At 36.8% G+C, this 26,583-nt stretch overlaps 1 protein-coding gene across 1 annotated transcript in view; it reads right to left on the reverse strand.

Moving 5' to 3' along the window:
• The window catches only part of BCAS3 (BCAS3 microtubule associated cell migration factor), a 619,018-nt gene that overhangs the window by 573,440 nt on the left and 18,995 nt on the right, over positions 1–26,583 (reverse strand). Inside the window, exon 7 of the mRNA XM_058702849.1 lies at positions 16,779–16,885. Within this exon, the coding sequence (XP_058558832.1) occupies positions 16,779–16,885 (107 nt within the window). The remainder of the gene's footprint in view (positions 1–16,778; positions 16,886–26,583) is intronic.

Here is a 26,583-nt window from a genome sequence, read left to right on the forward strand (position 1 = left end):
GAAAACCACAGAACACAAATAATGAATGGAACTTGTAATCATATTTTCATACTTCCAAATTTTTGCACACACAGAGGAGTACTTTAAGGCGACTTTAACCTTTCCCCTCCAGTCTGATTTTTGAAAGGAAGATCAAAGAAAAGCAGTTTAAACTCACACGTTCCTTTGGTTATGCAACACAGATTTAGACCTTACACTTCAAAACCCCAGCCATTATTTCAGCACCACCAATCCAAATACCATTCCGAGCTTTGAAGCAGCCCTAATGGTATCTTCCATTTGAAAGTAACACTTTTGTAGTCAAAAGATCTTACTCAGGGTAGATGTTAATGTAAAACCACTCAGACTACACAGACACATATGGCTGGAAGCAGCCTGGAAGGTGTTCAGAAGTCAATGTAACACCATTACAGAGAGTGTCAGCCTAGCAGCTGTCATAAACACTTCATCATCACTCAGACACACAAACTGGATTCCCTTTAACTTGTTACTTTATTTTGTGCAGAATACATGTCCAATTGGAAAGAGAGAAAACAGTGCTACAGATAAGCCAATTTTGGATTACAGCCTCTTTCTACTTCTAAAAGACTGAGTTTGGGGGCGCCTGGGTGGCTCAGTTGGTTAGGCAACTGACTTCAGCTCAGGTCATGATCTCATAGATCGTGAGTTCGAGCCCCGCGTCAGGCGCTGTGCTAACAGCTCAGAGCCTGGAGCCTGCTTCAGATTCTGTGTCTCGCCCTCTCTCTACCCCTCTCCTGCTCATGCTCTGTGTCGCTCTGTCTCTCAGTAATAAATAAATGTTTAAAAAAAATTTTTTTAAAGACTGAGTTTGTCATATTTGATTGGTATTGTAAATGTATCCTGATACAATCTGTTGGCTGAAGACAGTTTTGCATAGATATCTAACCAAAAAGAAACATTATATTAAATAGAAGCCTAAGATTGTTCTTCTGTCAAATAGATACCTTATGAACTTGTAAGACTGACAAGATGATTTAAAAAATGAATGACAACATCAATGGTAGCAGGAAGCAGAGCAACTACAACTCTCAGATATTGCAGGTGAAAGTGTATCATGGTTCAACATCTTTGAAAAACCTGTAGGCAATTTCTAATCAAGTTAAATATATGCCTGACCTGTGGCCCAGCAATGCTGCTCCTAAGTACATACTCAAAAATAGAGCACATAAATCTACAATTATGTTCATAGGAGCTATATTCATTATAGAAACATATATGCCCATCCCAAAAGGATAATAGCTAAACAATTGGTATATCTAATCAGTGGGATATAACACAGTAATAAAATCAAAAATCAAAAATACAAACCATGACAACATGCAACAACATGGATGGATCTAAAAAATACACTGAACAAAAAAAGACACAAAGGAGTACATACTGTGTGCCTCTATTTATATGACGTTCAATACAGATCTGTGGTCACAATAGTTATCATCTTACCTGAGGGGAAGGGAAATATTGGCTGAGGAACTACATAAGTAAGAAAAATGCTCTACATTTTGTTCTCAATGTTACTTTCACTTATTTACATATGGGTACAAACATACACATTTACATAATCACATATACACACAAAGAGTCTTCAAACTACAGACTTGAGGTTTGTACTTTTTAGAGTATGTATGCTATATCTGAATTGTTTAAAGATATCTACCATAAATAAATTATGGTACATCCAGACAATGTAATATTATTTAGTGCTAAAAAGAAATGAGCTATCAAGCCATGAAAAGACTTGGGCGTAACTTAAATGTGTATTACTAAGTGAAAGAAGCCAATCTGAAACAGCTACATGCTGTATGATTCCAACTATATGACATTATGGAAAGGCAAAACTATACAGTAGTCCCCCTTTATCTATGAGCGATACATTCTAAGACCTCCAGGGGATGCCGGAAACTGTGGATAGTAAGAAATCCTATAAATACATTTTCCTATATGTATATATCACGGTGAAGTTTCATTTATAAATTAGGCACAGTAAGAGATTAACAACAACAATGAAATAAGACAATTATAACAATATACTATAAGAGAAGTTATATGAATGTCTCTCTCTCAAAACATAATGTACTGTATTTACTCTCTTTGTGGTGATGTCAGATGATAAAATGCCTACGTGATGAGATGAAGTGAGATGAATGATGCAGGCATGTGACGAAGTATTAGACTACTATTCACCTTATGGCAATACAACAGATGCAGGATCGTTTGCTTCCAGACCACAGCTGACTGTGGGTAACGGAAATCGTGGAAAGCAAAACCACAGATAAAAGGGACTACTGATGTGGAATGTTGATAGTGGGGAGGCTGTGCATTTTAAGGGTTAAATATGAGCTTTAATTTTTTATCTACAAAATGAGAATGACACTAAATAGTGAAACTAAGGGGTGCCTGCCTGGCTTAAATCAAAGATTCTTGTGTGCATCTTGAGTGTGCAATTCTTGATGTCAGGGTTGTGAGTTCAAGCCTGATGTTGGGTATAGAGAGCACTCAAAAATAAAAAATCTTAAAAAAAAAATAGTAAAATTGACAGGATAATAGAGAATAATAGGTGATGCACCTAATATGATGGTGTGGTATATTCTGATTATTCAAATTACAGATGCTATTATTTATATTAACATTATGAAATTTCACTAGGCAGCGCAAGTGCCAAAACTCCCCCAGGCATCTCCTCACTACTCAGTGCTCTGCGGTGCTCCATTCGTTCCTCCACTGGAACATGAATTTCACAGGCCAGGGTTTCTCAACTTCAGCCCTACTGACATTTTGGAATGGACAATGCTTTGTTGAGCAAAAATGTCCTAAACATTGTAGGAAGCTTTGTAGCATCTCTGGCTTTCATCTACTAGATGCCAGTAGCAACTCCCAATCGTGACAATAAAAAATGTCCGCAAACATGGCAAATGTTTCCTTGCGGGCAAAAGCACTCCCATCTGGGAAGCACTGACACAGACTGCAATTATGTAGTGACACCTCACATATGCAGAATGTGATCTGCTCAGGACTCAGGTCTTAGTGATATTTGTATCTCCTAATACGTGGCATAGACCCTAGGCTTCAATGTGGCTAAATGGAAAAAGTATGATGCTATTAATTAATAAACATAGAGATTTTAGGAAGAAGGGACAGATTGGGAATGGAATGAGATGTAAGCCAATAGCAAACGATTATGAACTTTAGTTTGTATCTTTCTAAAATTGACTCTCTAGCACTCTTAGATGAAAATACTCAGCAAAATATTGAAATCTTGAAATACATTTACTAAACATATACACACATATATACGTCTACATGTACACATACATAAATGTATATATATAAATATATATATATATAAATATATATATATAAATATATATATATATATATATATATATATATATCTCCAACTAACTGCCAGACAATGTACTTGGTACCAGATATATAAAGACCATGAAAACATGATCAAAGTAATAAAATAAAAAACACAAACCATGACAACATACAACAACATGGATGAATCTAAAAAATACACTAAACAAAAAATGACACAAAGGAGTACATACTGTATGCCTCTATAAAGAACTTATTAAACTCAAGACCCAAAAAACAAACAATCCAGTGAAGAAATGAGCAAAAGACATGAATAGACACTTTTCTAAAGAAGATATCCACAGGGGCGCCTGGGTGGCTCAGTTGGTTAAGCGTCCGAATTCGGCTCAGGTCACAATCTCGCGGTCCGTGAGTTCGAGCCCCGCGTCAGGCTCTGTGCTGACTGCTCAGAGCCTGGAGCCTGTTTCAGATTCTGTGTCTCCCTCTCTCTCTGACCCTCCCCCGTTCATGCTGTGTCTCTCTCTGTCTCAAAAATAAATAAACGTTAAAAAAAAATTTTTTTAAATAAAGAAGATATCCACATGGCTGACAGACATATGGAAAAATGCTCCACATCACTCATCATCAGGGAAATACAAATCAAAACCACCATGAGATACCACCTCACACCTGTCAGAATGGCTAACATTAACAACTCAGGCAACAACAGATGTTGGTGAGGATGCGGAGAAAGAGGATCTCTTTTGCACTGTTGGTGGAAATGCAAGCTGGTGCAGCCACTCTGGAAAACAGTATGGAGGTTCCTCAAAAAATTAAAAATAGAACTATCCTATGACCCAGCAACTGCACAACTAGGTCTTTATCCAAGGGATACAGGTGTGCTGTTTTGAAGGGACACATGCACCCCGATGTTTTACAGCAGCACTATCAACAATAGCCAAAGTATGGAAAGAGCCCAAGTGTCCATCAACAGAAGAACGGATAAAGAAGAGGTGGTATATCTATACAGCCAAGTACTACTTGGCAATCAAAAAGAATGAAATTTTGCCATTTGCAACTACGTGCATGGAACTAGAACATACTATGCTAAATGAAATTAGTCAGAGAAAGACAAATATCATGTGACTTCACTCATATGCAGAATTTAGGATACAAAACAGATGAACGTAAGGGAAGGAAAGCGAAAATAATATAAAAACAAGGAGGGGGACAAAACATAAGAGACTCTTAAATACAGAGAACAAACTGAGGGTTGCTGGAGGGGCTGTGAGTGGGGGGATGGGCTAAATGGGTAAGGGGCATTAAGGAAGACACTTATTGGGATAAGCACTGGGTGTTATACATAGGGGATGAATCACTGGAATCTACTCCTGAAATCATTATTGCACTATATGCTAACTAACTTGGAAATAAATAAATAAATAAATAAATAAATAAATAAATAAATAATTTTAAAATTTTTTAAGAAGTAAAATCATAAAAAAAAGTGAAAATGTCAGAATACCTATAAAGGAGACTATTGGGACAAATGATGAAATCAGAAAATGGATTGTGGATTACATAACAGTATTGTATCAAATGTAAATGTCCTGGTTTTGATAGTGCTATAGTTGTATAAGATAATGTGCCTTATTCTTAGCAATATATACTGAATTATTTACGGAAAAAGGGTACATTATTTCTCCTACTTATTAACCGTTCAGAAAAAAATCTGCACAAATAAAAAAACTGAGAGAATGATATAGCCAGTGAGGCAAAATGTCCATAACTGGTAAATTTGGGTAAATCAAGGAGCTCCTTGTACTAATTATAAAATTTTCTGGAAGTTTAAAATTATTGCAAAATAAAAAGCATCTTTCAAACTCCACAATGAGATACTAGTACACACCTACCAGAATGGTAAAAATTTTTAAAGCTAACAATACCAAAAACCAATGAGAAATATGGAGCAAATGAAACTTTCATACATTGCTAGTGGGCATACATATTGGTAAAACTACTTTGGAAAACTGGTTATATGAACTAACGTTAAACATACATATACGCTATAACACAGCAAATCTACTCTAGGTCTATATATCCAAGAGAAATGGATACAGTATATGTCCACCAACAACCATATAAAATAACATTCAGAGCAGTTTTATTTATAATGCTCAAAAACTGGAAACAACCAAAAATGTCTATTGGCTATATAGTGGACTTCTTTAAATGTGTTGTATTCATGATAAAATACTACACAGAAAAAAAATAAGAACAGATTACTGCTACACACAAGAACATGAAAGAATCTCATAGTCATACTGTGAAAAGAGAAAGAAGCCAAACATAAAAGAGCACAGGTATCTATGATATTTTTTATGAAGTTCAAAAACAGAAAAACTAATCTCTGGCAGAAGTCAGCATATTGGTTATTTGGAGGTATAAGGAGGACAATATTAACAGGGAAGTGGAATTCTTCGGAGTTGCTGCAAATGTTCTATATCTTATTCTGAGTGATCTACAGAAGGTTATATACATATATAACAATTCAGTCTGCACACTTAAGACCTGTGTACTTTACTGTATTTAATATATTCAATAAAATTTAAAACAAGAGGATTTATAACAAAAGAAAAAATTGCGTTCCACACACTCATAAGTCTGTGTCCAAAGAATACTTTCTGCTTTAGAACAGAAAAACATCAAAAATATTTCAAACAAGATTCCAATTTGTGGTAATAAATTTCAAACTCAAAGTAGAGTGCATATATTAAATCAACAAAAGTAACATAAAGCCACTATTAAAACACAAGGAAAAATTAAACTTCAGATGTAAGACTTTTCTAAAGTGACACTGTAAGAAACACTCTAAGCAAAAGTATTTTTCTCTATTAATACAGGTGGATTCTAGAAGTTGTTGCAACATCATTCTTCATTTTTGCTTCCATTCATTCCAGGACAATCAATGCTATTCCACTGCAGATGACTAAAGAGCCATCCTTTACTTCTCTTCCCAGTAAACAAGAGACTAGACCAAACAAAATAAGGACCTATTTTCAATGAGCACAATTTTTTGATTCAGGTCCATATTCAAATTTCCTCTGTTTGCCAGATACCCAAATCATAGACTTTATATTGCTCCCAAGTGAAACTCATAAAAATTGTTCCTGGCTAGCAATCATGACATGGCAAGGTCTACTGGCACCCAACTTCTAATAAATAAAATACTAATTGGTATTTACCTCAAATATGCCCTTGCATGTTTCTCTAAAGCTTTAGTGTAAAAGCTACATACGCTAAAAGCTAGGGGAAATATTTCCTTTCAAGAGAACAGCTGCACTTTTCTTACCGCAATGTGTTAGTGACACCTAGTGTCACATCTTTGAAGTACATTCAAAGCTCCAAGAAGGCACTCCACATGAACCTTAGGTTCAGTAAGTTAACATTTGGAGTGCTTTCTTGGAGCTGGAGGGGAGGTAGGGGGTGGGGGATTTAGGCTAAAAGGGTGATTAAGGAGGTATTAAGGTGATTAAGAGTATTAAGGAGGGCACTTGTTGTGATGAGCACTGGGTGTAATATGTAAGTGAAAAATCACTAAACTCTATTCTTGAAACTATTATACTGTGTGTTAATTAACTAGAATTTAAATAAAAACATGAAACATTAAAAAAAACCTTTGGGAAAAAAAAGAAAGAAAAAATACCGTTTCATGCAATGCAACCGTCATCTTCTAGGTACTGTAATGAATATATTTTCAAGATTTTTTAAGATATTAAGAATTTCAGGGGCACCTAGGTGGCTCAGTAGGTTAAGCGTCCAACTTCAGCTCAGGTCATGATCTTGTGGTTTATGAGTTCAAGCCCTGCATCAGGCTCTGTGCTGACAGTTCAGAGCCTGGAGCCTGCTTCAGATTCTTTGTCTCTGCCCCTCCCCCTCCCTCCCTCCCTCTCTCTGTCTCTCTCGCTCAAAAATAAACATTAAAAAAATTTTTTTTAAGACATTAAGAATTTCAAAAGAGAATGATAAAACTAAGTAGCCACTTAAACAGACACCAGAAAGAGCACCTGACTGGCTTGGTCAGTGGAGCATGCAACTGTTGATCTCAGGGTTCGAGCCCCACGTTGGGTGTGAAGGTTACTTAAAAAAAAAAATCTTGGGGTGCCTGGGTGGCTCAGTCAGTTGAACGTCTGACTTGGGCTCAGGTCATGATCTCATAGTTCATGAGTTTGAGCCCCACATCAGGCTCTGTGCTGACAGCTCAGAGCCTGGAGCCTGCTTTGGATTCTGTGTCTCTGTCTCTCTCTGCTCCCCCCATCCCCATTCACACACACACACACACACACACACACACACACACACAGTCTCTCTCTCGCTCTCTTCACTCGCTCTCTCTCAAAAATAAACAAACAATCTTAAGGGGCAGTTGGGTGGCTCAGTGAGTTGAACATCTGACTCTTGATTTCAGCTCAGGTCATGATCCCAGGGTTGTAGGATCGAGCCCCATGTCGGGCTCTATGCTGAACATGGAGCCTGTTTAGGATTCTCATTCTCTCTCTCTCTCTCTCTCTCTCTCTCTCTCTCTCTCCCCCCACCTCTGTCTTTCGCCTTTCTCTCTCTCTCTCTCTCTCTCTCTCTCTCTCTCTCTCTCTCTCTCAAATTAAAAATAATGGCAAGAAAACAGACACTCAGATCAATGGAACAGAATAGAGAACCCAGAAATGGACCCACAAATGTATGGCCAACTAATCTTTGACAAAGCAGGAAAGAATATCCAATGGAATAAAGACAGTCTCTTCAGCAAGTGGTACTGGGAATACTGGACAGCGATGTGCAGAAAAATGAACCTGGACCACTTTCTTAACACCATACACAAAAATAAACTCAAAATGGATGAAAGACCTCAACGTAAGACAGGAAGCCATCAAAATCCTCAAGAAGAAAGCAGGCAAAACCTCTTTGATCTTGGCCACAGCAACTTCTTACTCAACACGTCTCCAGAGGCAAGGGAAACAAAAGCAAAAATGAACTAACTGGGACCTCATCAAAATAAAAAGCTTCTGCACAGTGAAGGAAACAATCAGCAAAACTAAAACTGAAACTAAAAACTAAAAGGCAACCGACAGAATGGGAGAAGATATTTGCAAATGACATATCAGAAAAGGGTTAGTATCCAAAATCTATAAAGAACTTATCAAACTCAACACCCAAAAAACAAACAATCCAGTGAAGAAATGGGTAAAAGACATGAATAGACACTTCTCCAAAGAAGACATCCAGATGGCCAACAGACACATGAAAAAATGCTCCACATCACTCATCATCAGGGAAATACAAATCAAAACCACCATGAGATACCACCTCACACCTGTCAGAATGGCTAACATTAACAACTCAGGCAACAACAGATGTTGGCAAGGATGTGGGTGCATGTGTCTCTTCGAAACAGCATACTTGTATCCCTTGGAAAAATACCTGGTAGTGCAATTGCTGGGTTGTAGGGTAGTTTTATTTTTAATTTTTGGAGGAACCTCCATACTAGTTGTGAGATGGTGACGAGGATGCAGAGAAAGAGGATCTCTTTTGCATTGTTGGTGGGAATGCAAACTGGTGCAGCCACTCTCGAAAACAGTATGGAGGTTCCTTCAAAAATTAAAAATAGAACTTCCCTACAACCCAGCAATTGCACAACTAGGTCTTTATCCAAGGGATACAGGTAGGCTGTTTTGAAGAGACACATGCATCCCAATGTTTACAGCAGAACCATCAACAATAGCCAAAGTATGGAAAGAGCCCAAATGTCCAACGATGGATGAATGGATAAAGAAAATGTGGTACATGTATACAATGGAATATTACTCGGCAATCAAAAAGAATGAAATCTTGCCATTTGCAACTACATGGATGGAACTAGAGGGTATTATGCTAAGCGAAATTAGTCAGAGAAAGACAAATATCATACGACTTCACTCATATGAGGACTTTAAGACACAGTACAGATGAACACAAGGGAAGGGAAGCAAAAATAATATAAAAATAATGAGGGGGACAAAACATAGGAGACTCTTAAATATGGAGAACAAACAGAGGGTTACTGGAGGGGTTGTGGCTCCGAGGAGGGATGGGCTAAATGGATAAGGGGCATTAAGGAATCTGCTCCTGAAATCATTGTTGCAGTATATGCTAACTTGGATGTAAATTTAAAAAATAAATTAAATTAAATTAAATTAATTTAATTTAATTTAATTAAAAACTAAACTAAGGGGCTCCTGGGTGGCTTAGTTGTTTAAGCGTCCAACTTTGGCTTGGGTCATGATCTCAAGGTTTGTGAGTTCAAGCCCCACATCAGGCTCTGTGCTGACAGCTCAGAGCCTGGAGCCTGCTTCAAATTTTGTGCCTCCCTCTGCCTCTGCCCCTCTCCTGCTCATGCTGTGTGTCTGTCTGTCTGTCTGTCTATCTCTCTCTCTCTCTGTCTCAAAAATAAAGACTTTTTTTAATTTAATAAAAAATAAAAATAAAATAATTAAAATTAAAATTAAATTAAATCTTTAAATAAATAAAAAAATAGACAACATAAAAAGTAGGGAAAACTATCAGGACTTTTATAATGGTATATCTTGGGTTTCTTATCCACTGAAAATTTTAAGTGAGACCTCTATTACTTACACTATGCAATACAATTTTTGCCTCATATAATTTTTAACATAATGTAAGTATAAGTCTAATAATAAATTCTACTTCTTCTAAAACTAGCTATCTTACATACCAGGTAGCACCAGCCCCAGGTCAATACCTTGGGAACAACTTTGACTCTTTCTTCTCAATATCTTATCAGATACCACAAAAACAAACTTTGTTCAAGGTTCTCAACCTCACATTGGACAATGTTGAAACTGATTCCTAAGTAGCCTTATAACCTCTTCTTTTCTCCCTATTCTCTATTCATCCCACTGTCACTGCAAAATAAATCTTTATTAAGTATGGATTTTGCAATGTATCTCTGTTACTCAAGGATTTTTAATGAGTTCACACTGGCTGAAAGATTTAATAAATCCAAGTTCTCATCTTGCAGTTCAGATTTCTTCCCTGAAACTTCTATATCTCATCCCATGTCCAGAGTGCATATAACCACTAAAATGAATGTTAATAATCATAGAAGTGAGAGTTGTCTGTGTTAAATAAAATAACATGACTACACAATGTCTAAAACATAGACACTATCATAAACAACTCCTCCTCCACCTGGATGCCCTGTTGATAGTATTTGTCAAACCATGTTATAAATGACCAATTATTTATTTTTTAATTTCCATTCTGGCACAAACAGATACTTCTGTAAATGACAAACACATATTTAGATGATGTGCAACTAGCAAACAGCTATGGATGTCTAAAAGCTTACTCTCATTTTCTGTACTTATTTTGTTGCATACAGTAACAAATACTTCACTATTACCAGTTCATGGACCAGCACTACCAGTTCATCCTCCACTAACTGAAAACTGAACTCACTATCTTTCCACCCATATTTGCTCTTTATCATACCTTTACTATTTTGTAAGAGGCATCGCTGTCTACATCTGTTCAAAATCCTCAAATGACTTCCACAACTCATTTTTTTAGTAGGCAAAAAAAATCCTAAAAGATATTCCTAAAAGATACTCAAATGGCCAACAATATATGAAAAAGTAGTCCAACATTATTAGTTCACAAGGTGCCACCCATAAGAATGGCTAAAATTAAAAAGATGGACAACACCAAATGTTGATGAGGTTAATGGAACAACTCCTACATGGCTGGGGGAAAAATAAGATGGTACAAAAAGGTTTGGAGTCTGTTATAAAACTGACCACATTCCTACCCTATGAAGCTACAATTCCACTTGTAGGCATTTACCTAAGAGAAATGAACACACACTTAACAAAAAGACTTACAGAAGATCTTCACAGCAGCTTTAGTCAGAAAAGGCAAAAGCTACAAATAGCCCAGCTATCCATCACTAAAAGAAGGGATAAACTATGGTATATTCATAAGTTGGAGTATTATTTGGCAATAAAAAGGAATAAACATCATGGGTGAATCTCATAAACATGCTGAGTGAAGGAAGCCTTCCACAAAAAAAAAAAAAAAAAGAAAAAGTGCATATAGTATAATAGCACAGGAAGTTATAAAACAGGCAACACTAATCTATAGTGAGGGAAAAAATGAGAACAGTGGTTGCTTCTGAATGGGATGGAAGAAAATTAACTAGGAATAGACATGAAGGAAATTTCTTCAGTGATAAACATGTTCTGTATCTTGACAGAGATCTGGGTTACCTAGGTGTATGCATTTACCAAAGCTCAATAACTTGACATATTAAGAATTGTGTATTTAATGGTTGTAGAGTTTATCCAACAAAAATTAATCAAATATTGAACTCTAATTAATGATAGCATGAAAAAATAGGGTAAAGTATACTGAAGTTTACAATTTATTTTGAAATGCATTGAACAAGATGGATATGAAATAAAGGAAGTATAGTAAAATTTTAATGGTTCAAATCTAGGTGTAGATATACATGCTTTCACCATAAAATTGTCACAACTTTGCTCTACATTTGAAATTTGTGAAGTCTGTAGTTGACAAAGCTCTAGCCCACGACCACTTCTCAGGCATCATCTCCAAGCATTCTTCACCTTGCCCACCCACCTCCAGCTAAACTGCCTCCTTGCTGTTCTTGAACACAGGAAACAAAGTCCTACCACAGAGTACTGGCTTTGAATGTTCCTCCTTCAAATACCCATAAGGATCACTCTTCCACACTTTTGCTCAAAGGATCTTTGAGAGAGACTTCCCCAAGCCACCCTGTAGAATACAGCAACCCACAGCAACATCAACCACCCCATCCTAACACTTACCATCATCTAGTATACTAGATGTTTGTTTATTATCATCTTCCTCCCTACCACACGAAGAATGATTTTGTTTTGTTTATTATCATCTTCCTCCCTACCACACGAAGAATGATTTTGTTTTGTTCATTGTTGTTTTCCCAGCACCTTGAACAGGGTCTGGCTCATAAACAAAAATCAATAAATCTTTGCTGAGTAAGTGAATTAATAAATGAATGGGGTAAGTACAAATGGCTTTACAAGAATGCAATCTGGAAAATCTATCAAGAGCCTTGGTGTATCTACTTTCATTGATCTCTCCAAATTACATGATCATAAAGATATTTGTCTCAATATTCTTTAAGAAGACAAAAACTTGGGGCGCCTGGGTGGCGCAGTCGGTTAAGCGTCCGACTTCAGCCAGGTCACGATCTCGCGGTCCGTGAGTTCGAGCCCCGCGTCAGGCTCTGGGCTGATGGCTCAGAGCCTGGAGCCTGTTTCCGATTCTGTGTCTCCCTCTCTCTCTGCCCCTCCCCCGTTCATGCTATGTCTCTCTCTGTCCCAAAAATAAATAAAAAACGTTGAAAAAAAAAATTAAAAAAAAAGAAGACAAAAACTTAAAAAATCTAAATCAATGTCCAACCATACGGGAAAGAACATTTCCACCTCAGAGCCAAAGACTTTACTGTTTGCCGTTTCAAGCATTCCCTGGCTAAATCCTAACTTCTAGGCCACTTTCTTACTATAATCTCTTATTCTTTTCCTTGAATTTCAATTTAAGTTGTATATTAATTGATTTTTATTTAAATTCACCTCCCCTACTAGCTCCATTAGAGCAAACACCATGTCTGTTTTGTTCAAAATACATTATTTTATCCCAGGCCTGTGCTGAATAAATGAACACCTTTTAAGTCCTCATGGTTCACAGCACGAAATCACTCTATGTATAAGACTCAGAGAAAAGAAAAATAACGAATGTAAGTATGATGTATTAAAATAACTGAAATATATACTGAGATAAGAGCTAATAGAATTAAAGGAGTCATGACAGGAAAAGTATAGAACTGCTTTTTTTTTTTAAACAAACCTCATAAAACTATTTGGCTTTTAGTCCATGTACAACCTTTATTTATTTTTTTTTTTTTTTAATTAAGAATTTTAAGCACAAGAACCTGTATTTATATTACCAAAAAGAGGCAAAGAGATTGTTAGGCATGAATGGGAAAAGGGCCTGTTTATCCAAACATCAACAAATAATCATTCTTTCTTACATCAGATGTGTTGAAAAAAGGGCCTGACAGCTTGGGAAAGCCAGTGTTTTCCTACAGCCACCCTGTAAACAAAGTGGTGGGGACTAGGCAGTCGAGAAACTACTTCTGGGCAGTTCTGCTTCTGAGCTATCTCCACTTAACTGTCTGTCAAGGCACTATTTAAGCCTTGTTCAAATTTGTGCAATTTGTAAACAATTTTTTAAATGTTTACCCAGGATATGTTTATTTTCTTCATCTGAGACTCACAGGTTATATAAAATCAACACGAGGGAACCCTGTTCACAAACTTGAAGCAAAAACTGAGCTATGGTTTGGACAGGGATTGACTTTCTGCCCACTCACACTTACTCAAAAGCAAATATGATTTATGGTCTGCAAAGACCCCTAAGAGCTGGGATTATTCCTGGGTTGACCAACATAAAGCTCCCCACTGTCTAGCACATGGTAACACTTAAGTGATTACTGAATAACTGACTAGTGATAAACAAGTTTTGGAAGGGGTTAGTTAGTAATGGGTAACAGTCATGATACTCTATAAAAGATGAATATTTGAAGCCATATCATAACCTTTCACAATGAACACTGGTGTACTTGCATGGCATATCTTTTGCTATCACATTTGGAGAGTAATGAAGTACAGCTCTGAGATCATACGCTTTGAAGACGAAGTCAGATAGAACTGGGTTTGAATTCTAATCCCGCCTCTTACACGTAGTGTGATGTTAACACCTATAAATACGACAACTTCTACCTCACAGTATACAACAGATGAGATCATGTGTATATAAAATGCTTTGGACATAGTAAGAGCACAATCAATGCAACAGAAGGAGCCTATTTTCCCAAAATGCCTCCTAATTCATGAAATAGTTCTCACAGAGCTATAATACTACAAGAGTAAACAACCAGCTAATGAATATTCCATGAAGAAAAGATTATTCAAGTGTCTCAAAATACAATCTGGGCATAAGAACTATTTTAAAGAAGTAATTTAAATTAGTCAGAAAACTTTTAAAGTTACTCACAGCTAAACACAAGTTAACTTTAAAACTATTAAAAGTGATACCTCTAATTATAACCGAAACAACTGGGTAGCCTGAGTACCACCAAAGGAATGTGCTCAATCCAGTCAACACCCCTAATCACACAGACTCAACCTTCTTGTTAAAGCTCTAGCTTCCCCTCTGCCTTCAAGCCTGTCAACAGACAGCATTAGGGTTTAAAATGTTGTATCTATTAATAAGAAAAAGTTACACTTACAAAATCTTTTCCTCTGATCACAACCTAGAAATATTTCTCTTGGAAGGGGGAAAAAAAACAAAAAACACTGCCTAATTTTAAGTCCTTTGTCCATGTCTTTGGCATGATACTTAAATCACAAACAACATTGTAGACCCATGAAAAACATCAACTACACATCCAAAAAAGGCAAAAGAAAGAGGACACTCATTATATGACATATCAGCAGGATTCTTCTACCTCTGAAAAAAAAAAAGCCAATCTTTAAAAACAAGAAATATAAAACCCCAACCCTAAATAATACCATACATAATTAATTATATGATTAGATGAAAGACTGAAGTTCATCGTGATTTATCAAAGAATAATATTTTACTAAAAATGTTAAAGAATTATGAAGTCCAATGTGATCATTACCTAATAATCCTTATGCCACTGAAGCCAAATTCTGTACTCAAGAACATCTCAAATTCCTTTAAATTTGACATAATAAACTATGTTTTCCTATAAATCTTTTAAGAATTGGTATTACCCAACGGAACCAAAAAGAGGGGGCAAAAATTTTAGCAGAAACACACACATACAACAATTTGGTGAATGAATTTATTAAAGGTATAAATTAAAAGTCTCTGTATTGACCCTGAGCCTCCAACTGCAAAAGAACCACACAACAGAAGTTCCCCTTCCCCCTATCATCTACTGGAGAGATACGATATTTAGGCCATGCCAGAATGTAAGTACAAGCCAAATTATGCAATCTTTACTACAGTTCACTCAGCTATGATCCTACCTAGCCTCTTCCTCTTTTAGGACATTTTATTTTTCGTCATCCCAAAGAGGAACATTTAAGATTTAACAGGCAAACTGGGACCAATATTAGGCAATTTTAAACATTTATCAAAATTTAGATTTATCTTATACAGATACACAGACATAAAATAACCTTTGTTCAAATTCACATATTATATCATTATGGCTAAGAGCAGGGAAAAAAAAAAAGACATTCAAGTTTTTTCAATATAGGAAATAAATGACATAAATTAAAGAAAATCCAAACAATGGAATTATACACAGCTATAACCTTCAAAGAAGAAGCTCTCTGAATATTGACATTAAGAGTAAAACACAGGGGCGCCTGAGTGGCTCAGTCGGTTAAGCGTCTGACTTTGGCTCAGGTCACGATCTCACAGTTCATGGGTTCAAGCCCCACGTTCAGCTCTGTGCTGACAGTTCAGAACCTGGAGCCTGCTTTGGCTTCTGTGTCTCCCTTTCTCTCTGCCCCTCCCCTGCTCGCACTCTGTCTCTCTCTCTCTCAGAAATAAACATTAAAAAAAATTTTTTTTAATTAAAAAAAAAAAAGTAAAACACAGCAAGGCATAGACTAAGTTCCATAATATGCTACCATCTTTTAGAGAGGGCAGGGTGGCAGAAACAGATTTGTTTATGTTATCATTTGCATAAAATACAGCCATAAGGATACATAAGAAACTAGAAATCCTAGTTGCCTCGAGGGGAAATGGGGGACAAGGGTGGAAAGGTTTTTTAACCCTTTGTAACTTGAATTTTGTACCACATAAATGTTTTAACTGATTCAAAACATTGATTTTTAATGACTGCTAATTTAAAAAAGAAAACAGGGGTGCCTGGATGGCTCAGTCAGTTAAGCATCTGACTTCAGCCCAGATCATGATCTCAGGGTTCATGAGTTCGAGTCCCACATCAGGTGAGCTCGAGTCCCGCTTCGGGTGAGCCCCACTTCTCTCTCTTTCTGCCCCTCGTGGAATTCTCTCTCCCTCTCTATCCCCTCCCTTGCTCATCTGCACCCTCTCACTCTCTCCAAAAAAAATTTTGATTAATAAATTAATTAATTAATTTAAAAAGAAAAAAGAAAAGAAAAAGCCTTCTGCAAGCTTTTTTACCATTCTGGAAAATAGAAGGGAAATAATAATAATAATAATAACAACAACTACTTAATAGAGTTAATGAGACCTTACAGAAAGTATCACCAGATTTCACATCAGCTAGCATGGTGGAAAGTATTATATTTTAGGGATTCAACCTTCTTCATACTTACTGGGATGCTCCAGACTTGCATTCCATCACTGTAGCCGATCATAATCAGCAGAGGCGGCTCATTCCCAGTGCTGTGTATTTCATGAAATTCCAGATTTCTTGATGTATCTGCATTAGAATTAAGTCACAAAGAAGCAAATTAAAAAGTAAACAACTAGTCTTCTTTAATATTATTAGTGTAACAGTTGTTTAAATTGTTTTTCAATGATGTATCACTAAATTCTATTCCTGAAAACATTATTACACTATATAATCCAAGTTAACTAGCTTGGGTTTAAATTTTAAAAAAAGAAAAATAAATAAACATTTTTTCAATAAAAAGTATTTGGAAGACATCATTTAAAAGAAAGTGAACAGGGATCAGGAAGCTGAAATTAGAAAACTAGTATTTTTTTTTTAACAGTACTTATAATTATCTGCACAAGTAAGGTTTTAAAAACCAAAGTCTCATTAGAGAACTTGGGAATATTAATACCAGGAACAAAACCATCTATCTGTAAGTGATACATGAAAATAAAAAATTTTACTAAAATTAATTAAATATAAATATGAAGTGTGATCTGCTAGAATTTCTAATATTTGTAAATTTAACAGTGGAAGACAAGTTATATTCCTTCATGTATAGGAAGTGAATCCTGTTATACCTGAACACCAGGCATAGAGTCCACTACAAGAGAATTATATGTACTTGTGTAATCAACTTCCAATTCACATCAATGAATATTAAGCATCTGTTATAAAATCAATATGACAAAAGATATCCTTCCTGAACAAAACTATTGCACCTCACAAAACACTAATTCAAGCATTCTATTCTTAAAATTTTTTTTTTTCAACGTTTTTTATTTATTTTTGGGACAGAGAGAGACAGAGCATGAACGGGGGAGGGGCAGAGAGAGAGGGAGACACAGAATCGGAAACAGGCTCCAGGCTCCGAGCCATCAGCCCAGAGCCTGACGCGGGGCTCGAACTCACGGACCGCGAGATCGTGACCTGGCTGAAGTCGGACGCTTAACCGACTGCGCCACCCAGGCGCCCCGTCAAGCATTCTATTCTTAAATCACAACCTTATCTTCCAGCAAGTTTGCTCAACCACTTCCATTATGATCCATTCTCTGACTTCATTAGGCCCTCAGGTCCACTGACACCCCTACCTTCTCTCTATTCTATAGATCATCTTATATTGACTCTCTTTCCATCTTACACTCTTGGATCAATTATCTCAGTAACTTCTGTCAATAATCTACAGTCTCAAATCTCTTTTTGTGGAATCTCTGCATGGTGCCCAACTCACAAAATCTCAATCCTAGATGAATCCAACTATCCATTCTCTTAGTACATTCTATGGCAATCCAGCACTGCTATAGAAATATCACACAAAATATCACCTAGGGGCACCTAGGTGGCTCAGTCAGTTAAGCATCTAACTTTGCCTCAGGTCATAAGCTCACAGTTCATGAGTTCAACCCTCACACCAGGCTCTCTACTGTCAGCACAAAGCCCAGTTCGGATACTCTGTCCCCCTCTCTCTCTTCTCTTCTGCTCTCACACACATGCCTACACATGCTCACTCTCTCTCTCTCTCAAAAATAAAAAAAAAAGTTTTTAATCTTTAAAAAAAAGAAATATTACACAATCCTACTACATTATCTATTACATTAAAATGAAGAATTTCAATTAATCATGAGCCACCCTTACCAGAAAAGTGAAAAGGCAAGCCACAGCAGGGGAAAAGAGACTTGTAACAAATATAACCCCACAAGGACATATCTCATACACATAACAATTAAAAATCAATATGAAAAAGTCATTAGAAAAACAGGCTGGAGACGTGAAAAAACACTTCAAAAAAAGGATATTCAAATAAATCCATCATCAATAAATATGAAAAGTAGCTCAATCGCATTTGTAATTAAGAAAGTGTTGATTAAAACCATAATGACAAAGGGCCCCTGGGTGGCTCAGTCGGTTAAGCACCCAAACGTCAGCTCAGGTCATGATCTCACAGATCTCATGGTTCATGAGTTTGGGCCCCACATCAGGCTCTGTACTGACAGCTCAGAGCCTGCTTCAGATTCTGCATCTCCCTCTCTCTCTGCCCCTCCCCCGCCCTCTCTCTCAAAAAAATAAACAAACTTTAAAAAAAAATTTTTTTTAAACCACAATGACAAAACCAAGGGGCAGGATGTGGAATAAAGTAATTGTTTATTTACTGCTAGTGAATGTAAAACAGTACAATCACTTTGGAAAACAGTTTGACAATATATTCTCAAATTGAAGATACCATGCCCTTTGACCAAGTAGTTCTTCTCCAGATATACACTCATTTGAAGCCAAGAGACAAGCACAGGAATATCCATAGCAGCATTAACTTTAAAAATTTTTTTCAAGCCTATTTATTTTTTTCTTAGTAATCTCTACACCCAACGTGGGGCTTGAACTCACAACCCCTAGATCAAGAGTCACACACTCTACCAACCGAGCCAGCCAGGCACCTCCATAGCAACAGTATTTATAAAGAGCCAACAGCTGGAATCAATCCAAATGTCCATCAAAACGAAAGTGGAAAAGCACAGTGGGTATATTGCAACAATGGAATAGTACTGAACCACTGCCATACATCATAACATTGATGAACGTACAAACATAATAAGCAAAATAAGCCAGATATAAAAAAAACTATATAGTGAATAATTTTATTTATGTGAAATTCAAAATCACTAGGCAATTAGGTAGCAATATTCTATTTCTTACCCTAGGTGATTGTTACACAGGTGGTTTTGTAAAAATTTGTTCACTGAGCCATACTTTTGTATTATTTACCATGATATATTTGCACAATAAATAAGGTTTTAAAAAATCATAAATTGAAACAATAATATCCCTCTTCCTTTATTTGACTTCATTACTCTCCTCTCCTTCTAGAAGCTAAATTCCTTGATTATTTGCCACTGTCATCTATTCTGCATTTCTTTCACCCCAAATCCATTTCAAAACGTTTTCTGTTCTCACTGATAGTCAATATAATCTCAGCAATAATCTCCAAGTTGTTGAATGCAATATGTGTTTTTTAAGCCCATCTTTTCAGACTATTTAGCAGCTATAATCAATGCTCATCAGTTTCTCCTTAAAATATTTTCCTTTGGTTTTCCATGTACAACTTTCTCCGAGTTTTCCTCCTATTGCTCTAATCATTCCTTCACCATTTCCTCCACTGGCTCAACCCTTTCCACCTATTCTTTAAATATTGAAGTTGTCCAAAGCCAATTCCTAAACACTCTTTTCTTCTCACAATATACCCACTCAAGTGGTCTCATTCCATCCACTAATTCCATTAGTGTATGCTAGTGACTTCCTCAACACAGGTTTTTGGATGTCTCAGTAGAAAATCAAATTCCACTCAAAGATGATTTCCCAGGCACCTCGGTGGCTCAGTTGGTTAAGACTCTCACTTTGGCTCAGGTCACTGTCTCGTGGTTCATGGGTTTGAGCCCTGCATCAGGCTGTGGGCTGACAGCTCAGAGCCTGGAGCCTGCTTTGGATTCTGTGTCTCCCTCTCCTCCTCTCACACACACACACACACTCTCTCTCTCTCTCTCTCTCAAAAATAAACATTAAAAAAAAAAAAAGAAAGATAATGATTTTGTCGCAAACCTGATCTTCCTCCAAGGTTCTCAATTTTGGTGAATAGTATGATTATCTAACCAGTTGGCAAAGTCAGGAATCACCTTCTTCCTTCTCTCTTGCAATAAATCTACCACCAATCTATCACCTGTGTCTTCCTAAACAGCTCTCTTCTTACACCAACATCAACTCCAAAAGCATAAAATGGCTTCCTGCATCCACCATTGCCCATAAACTCCATACAACAGGTGCTTTTTAAAAAAATACAAATAATGACATACTTCTTCACCTCCATCCACTATATTAGTTATGCCCCATTGCTCAAATATAAAGATCAAAATGTTTAACAAAGCTTATAATCAGTCATTTTTTTTACTTTCTTTTGACACAAATTCACTGGCACAAAGTTAACAGCACATGGTTCTATGTGTAGGAAAATTCAGAATTACAAACTTATTTTCCAAGGGCATAATTCTCTTTATATCTAACATCAATATGGTCTTTCATAGTTTTCGATGTGCTCTGATACCTAGATCATCTAATCTGACACACAACAATCCTGTTTTATACAAAGAGCAGGAGCCAATTTCATTTTGACAAACTAGGTATAATTTACTCAAAACTGAAGAAATCCCCAGGATTTTTTTTTTTTTTTTGAGAGATATTACATGTGAGCACAGGAGAAGGGCAGAGGGCGGGGGAAGGAGGAGGGGGAAAGAGAGAGAGAGATTTTGAGAGAATCTTAAGTCTCACACCTAGCACAGAACCCAACTTGGGGCTCAATCTCATGACCATGAGATCATGACCTAAGCCAAAATCAAGAGTCAGACACTTCACCAATTTGTCCACCCAGGTGCCCCAAGAAATCTCCAGATTCTTGATATGCAATCCAGGTATCTTTCTAATACAGCTACCATCTTGATCACAGATTATTATTTTTAGAAGGGCTCAAATGCCACATATAAAACCCTGAGGTCATTATATGAACAAAATCTCCTTTCTCTTATTTTAGATTCTGCTTAGTCACTGGCACTACTTTTCTTTCTCTGGATGGTGGTACAGAAGACTTCATTACTCTTGAATGAAACTCCTAATTTTATAAAAATTGTACGCATCCTTATTCTTTGACTTTCCTTTATATCCTCTATTATATCATCACTGGTTATTCTACCCATAGCTGCTCTTTATCTTCTTTTCTGGTTTCTTTTTTATTCCACCCATAAATATGGATTTTGCAGTCTCTCCTTTAGAGATATGTAGCATTCTTCTGTGGTTTTAGACAACTACAGTGTTCTCCTTTCATTCACCCATCTTCCAAAACCTTGTCCAGTCTTATAAGTGAACTTCATACTGCACTCTGTACACTCTCCCTCCTTAGAAAAATGTTTGCAAATGGTGGAGGAGGCAGGGGCTGGGTTTTCGATTCACCTAAAACCCAGTTTTCGACTCACCTAAAAAATCGAGGTGTAAAGTGAAATTAGATCTTTCTCCCAAACCAGCTTCTTCTGTATTCCACATTGTACTAATAGCAGCAACACACTGCCAATACCCAGCTAGGTACACCTGGTGGGTGGCTTAGTCGGTTGAGTGTCCAACTCGATTTTGGCTCAGGTCATGATCCCAGACTCATGATCCACAGTCAGCATGGAGCCTGCTTAAGATATATTCTCTCTCTCTCTCTCTCTCTCTCTCTCTCTCTCTCTCTCTTTCTCTGACCCTCTCCCCCACTCACACTCTCTCTAAAATAAAAATAAAATAAAATAAACTGCCAATACCCAGTCTAAAAACTGAGACGTCATTTTTAGTAGATGCTAGTAGATGAATGAGAAGTAAGGCAGAAAAGAGTGTTTCAGCCAAAAGGCCCCCTGTACAAAGATTCTGAGGAATGAAAAGTTCTGTGCCATTAATGACCTGAAAGCCAAGTGGGGTTGAAATATAGCTTTTGAGGGGACATAGATGGGAAAAGGAATAAGAGTTTGAAGCACTTGTGAGACATCTAAGTGAAAGGTCTAGGAGACAGCTGAAATGTGGACCCAAGCACACTAGAGCAACAGAGACTTGCAGAAGCTATTATCTTTGTATGCTTCACACACTTCTTACTCTAAACCTCCCCCCTTACCTGGTAATTGATCTCACTCCCCACTAAGCATAGGAACAGGCACACAGCCAGTTGAGCCAATTCTAGTACTACATCCTTGGCCATTGCAACTATACCAGTAACTGGAAGGTAATCTTCCTGGATCACCGAAAGAATACTTTGTCCTCCTTGATCATATAGCATAATCATAAAGGTATGATCAGAGAGCTCTGAGTAATCACTGCTCCATCCTCGTTAGAGAAGTCAAAGAAGAGAAGCAAGCATTCATAAAGAAGTAGTGGCAAGAAGTGAATGACTAGAAGTTTCAAGCCACTATCCTTTCCAGCTATATGATATGAGTAGGATAAAGAAACTAATTCTCCTGGGGCACCTAGGTGGCTCAATCGGTTAAGCATCCAACTTGATTTTGGCTCAGGTCAGATGATTCTGGGGTCATGGGATCAAGCCCCACATCAGACTCCATCTGCACTGAGCGTGGAGCCTGCTTGGGATTCTCTCTCTCTTCCCCTCCATCCCTCTCCCCCACTCGTGCTATCTAAAATAAAAATAAATAAATAAATAATTCCCCTATGAAAACTAGTATGATACCTCCTCAAAAAAATTAAAAACAGAATTAACGTATGAGCCCACAATTCCACTTATGGATATATACTCAGAAAAAATTGAAAACAGAAACTCAAAGAGAGATTTGTACACAAATATTAATAGCACAATTATTCACAAAGCCAAAAGATGGAAGCAACCCAAATGACCATCGATGAATAAACAAAATGTGATATATACAAACAATGCAATATTATAGAAAAGAAATATATTGTATATAATATTTAATAATTATTTATATATATTTTATATATATTAAATATAATATAGTATACATTATATCATATTAAAAGGAAATACATGCTACAGCATGGATGAACCTTGACATCTGGAGTGAAATATGCCAGCACATAAAGACAAATGCCACTTACAAAGTACCTTGAGTAGTCAAATTCATAGAGCCAGAAAGTAAAATGGTGGTCACCAAGAGCTAATGGGAAGGTGAGAATGTGGGGCTGGGTACAGAGTTTCAGTTTTACAAGATGAAAAGAGGTCTAGGCATTGTTTGCATAACAGTGTGAATGTACTTTACACTACTAAACTGTACACTTAAAAATGGTTAAAATGGGGGCACCTGGGTGGCTCAGTTGGTTGAGAGACTCTTACTTTCAGCTCAGGTCATGATCTCATAGTTTGTGGGACTGAGCCCCACAGCAGCCTCTGTGCTGTGCAAAGCACAGGGCCTGCTTTGGATTCTGTCTCTCCTTCCCTTTCTGCCCCTCCCCCACTCACTCAGGCTCTCTCTCAATTGAAAAAAAAACATCTTTTTAAAAGATTAAAATAGGGGCGCCTGGGTGGCTCAGTCGGTTAAGCGTCCGACTTCAGCTCAGGTCACGATCTCACGGTCCATGAGTTCGAGCCCCGCGTCGGGCTCTGGGCTGATGATGGCCCAGAGCCTGGAGCCTGCTTCCGATTCTGTGTCTCCCGTCTCCCTCTCTCTCTGACCCTCCCCCCGTTCATGCTCTGTCTCTCTCTGTCCCAAAAATAAAAATAAAAAACGTTGAAAAAAAAAATTTAAAAAAATAAATAAATAAATAAATAAATAAACGTTAAAAAAAAATTTTTTTAATAAATAAATAAATAAAAGATTAAAATGGTAAATTTTATGTTATATGTATTTTACCACAATAAAAAAAATATTTGATTCTCTTAAACCAATCACACCTGGAAAAAAAACAAACCTGTTGAATATAAAAATGGATACCTAAGTATAATAGTGAGTACTATACTATAGCATAGTATATATAATACACTATATAACACATGGAATATAGTAGTATACTAGTACTTTTATACTAGAATTGACAAAGTCAAGATGGGCTAGGGAGTGATAAGAATTTCCCTTCACAGGCTAGAAGGTTGGCAGTTCTTGTAATACTATAGAAAACCAGCTGGTTAACATGATGCATTTTGGGACTCAAATTATACGCTCTCCTTTAGGGAATCTGATAGAAAAATGTTAGGATATTAACTTGCTTTGGCTACTTCTTGTGCTTTTTCCAGTACAATGCCTCAAGAAAAACAAGCTTAGATATAAACCAGACTGCCTGGAAGCAGAAAGAGAATAGTGACAATGACACTAAGGGACATAATCCCACTCTCCAATGAGTTCCAAAAGCAGTAGTCTCTACCTAACACCAAGTCAAAGTTAATGCAACGATTAAGAATGGAGACACCTAGGAAAACCCAGGATTAGAGAGTCCCAATAAGCCATGATCCTTAGAATTATCTTCTGTCAGTCGTCAACTACTCAACCCCCAAGCATGATAAGTCATAATGAAACGGGCTGCAATCTGGAGACAAAGGACCAACTGGTACCACTCTTATCATTCCAAACTAAAAAGCACAGCTTCCAGGCCTGATGAAAGGAGGAGAAAGCAACCACCAGAGCAGAATTTTCAATTAGAACACTGTAACTTTTAATTTAATTAATAGTTAATAGAGTTTCATTAATAACATAAAATAATTTAAATCTATAGACAGCTAATAATAACCTTCTAAATTATTCTGCAAGACTTTGAATGGCACACTGGACCAGACTGACTTAAGAGATATAGTCACAACATTTCATCATAAAGCAGCAGAACACACATTCTTTTTGAGTGCACATGGAACACTCTCCTGAATAGATCAGATCACATATTTGGTCACAAATCAGTCCTCAACAAGTAGAAAAAGACTGAGATCATATCGTGTATACTTTCAGACCACAACACTATGAAACTTGAAGTCAACCACAAGAAAAATTTGGAAAGACGATAAATACATGGAGGCTAAAGAACACCCTACTAAGGAATCATTGGGTTAACCAGGAAATTAAGGAAAAAATAAAAAAAATACATGGAAGAAAATGAAAAGAAAAACATAACAGTCCAGAACCTTTGGGATGAAGCAAAGGCAATCATAAGAGGGAAGTATATTATAATAGAGGCCTACCTCAAGAAGAAAAGTCTCAAATTCACAACCTAATCTAATACCTAAAGGAGGTAGAAAAGGAACAGCAAATAAAGCCTAAAGCCAGCAGAAGAAGGGAAACAATAAAGACTAGAGCAGAAATAAATGACATAGAAACAGACAAACAAAACAAAACAAGAAACAGAACAGACCAATGAAACTAAAAGCTGGTTTTCTGAAAGAAATAATAAAACTGATATATCCCTAGCCAGACTTATCAAAAAGAAAAGATAAGGGACTCAAAATCACAAATGAAAGAGGAGAGATCACAACCAACACCACAGAAAAACAAACAATTATAAGAGCATATTATGAAAAATTATATGCCAACAAACGGTAATCTGGAAGAAATGGATAAATTCCTAGAAACATACAAACTACCAAAACTGAAACAGGAAGAAATAGAAAATTTGAACAGACTCAAAATCAGCAAACAAATTGAATCAGTAATAAAAAATCTCCCAACAAACAAAAGTCCAGGGCCAGATGACTTCCCAAGGGAATTCTACCAGACATTTAAACCAGACATTGAAAGAAGAGTTAATATACCTATTCTTCTCAAACTGATCCATAAAATAGAAATGGGAGGAAAACTTCCAAACTCATTCTATGAGGCGAGCATTACCTTGATTCCAAAACAAGACAAAGATCCCACTAAAATGGAGAATTACACGCCAATATCCCTGATGAACATGGACGCAAAAATTCTCCAACAGATACTAATAAATCAAATCCAACAGTACATTAAAAGAATTATTCACCACAATTCTTGGACTGCAGGAGTGCTTCAATATTCATAAATCAATATGATATGCCGCATTAATGAAAGAAAGGATAAGAACCATATGATCTCTCAACAGATGCAGAAAAAGTATTTGACCAAATACAGCATCAATTCTTGATAAAAACCTTCAACAAAGTAGGGATAGAGGAAACAGCTCAACATCAAAAAGGCCATATACAAAAGACCCTTAGCTAATATTCTCAATGGGGAAAAACTGAAAGCTTTTCCTCTATGGTCAGGAAC

This window comes from Neofelis nebulosa, chromosome 16, assembly GCF_028018385.1.
Source record: "Neofelis nebulosa isolate mNeoNeb1 chromosome 16, mNeoNeb1.pri, whole genome shotgun sequence".
In the NCBI taxonomy this organism is placed as follows: Eukaryota; Metazoa; Chordata; class Mammalia; order Carnivora; family Felidae; genus Neofelis; species Neofelis nebulosa.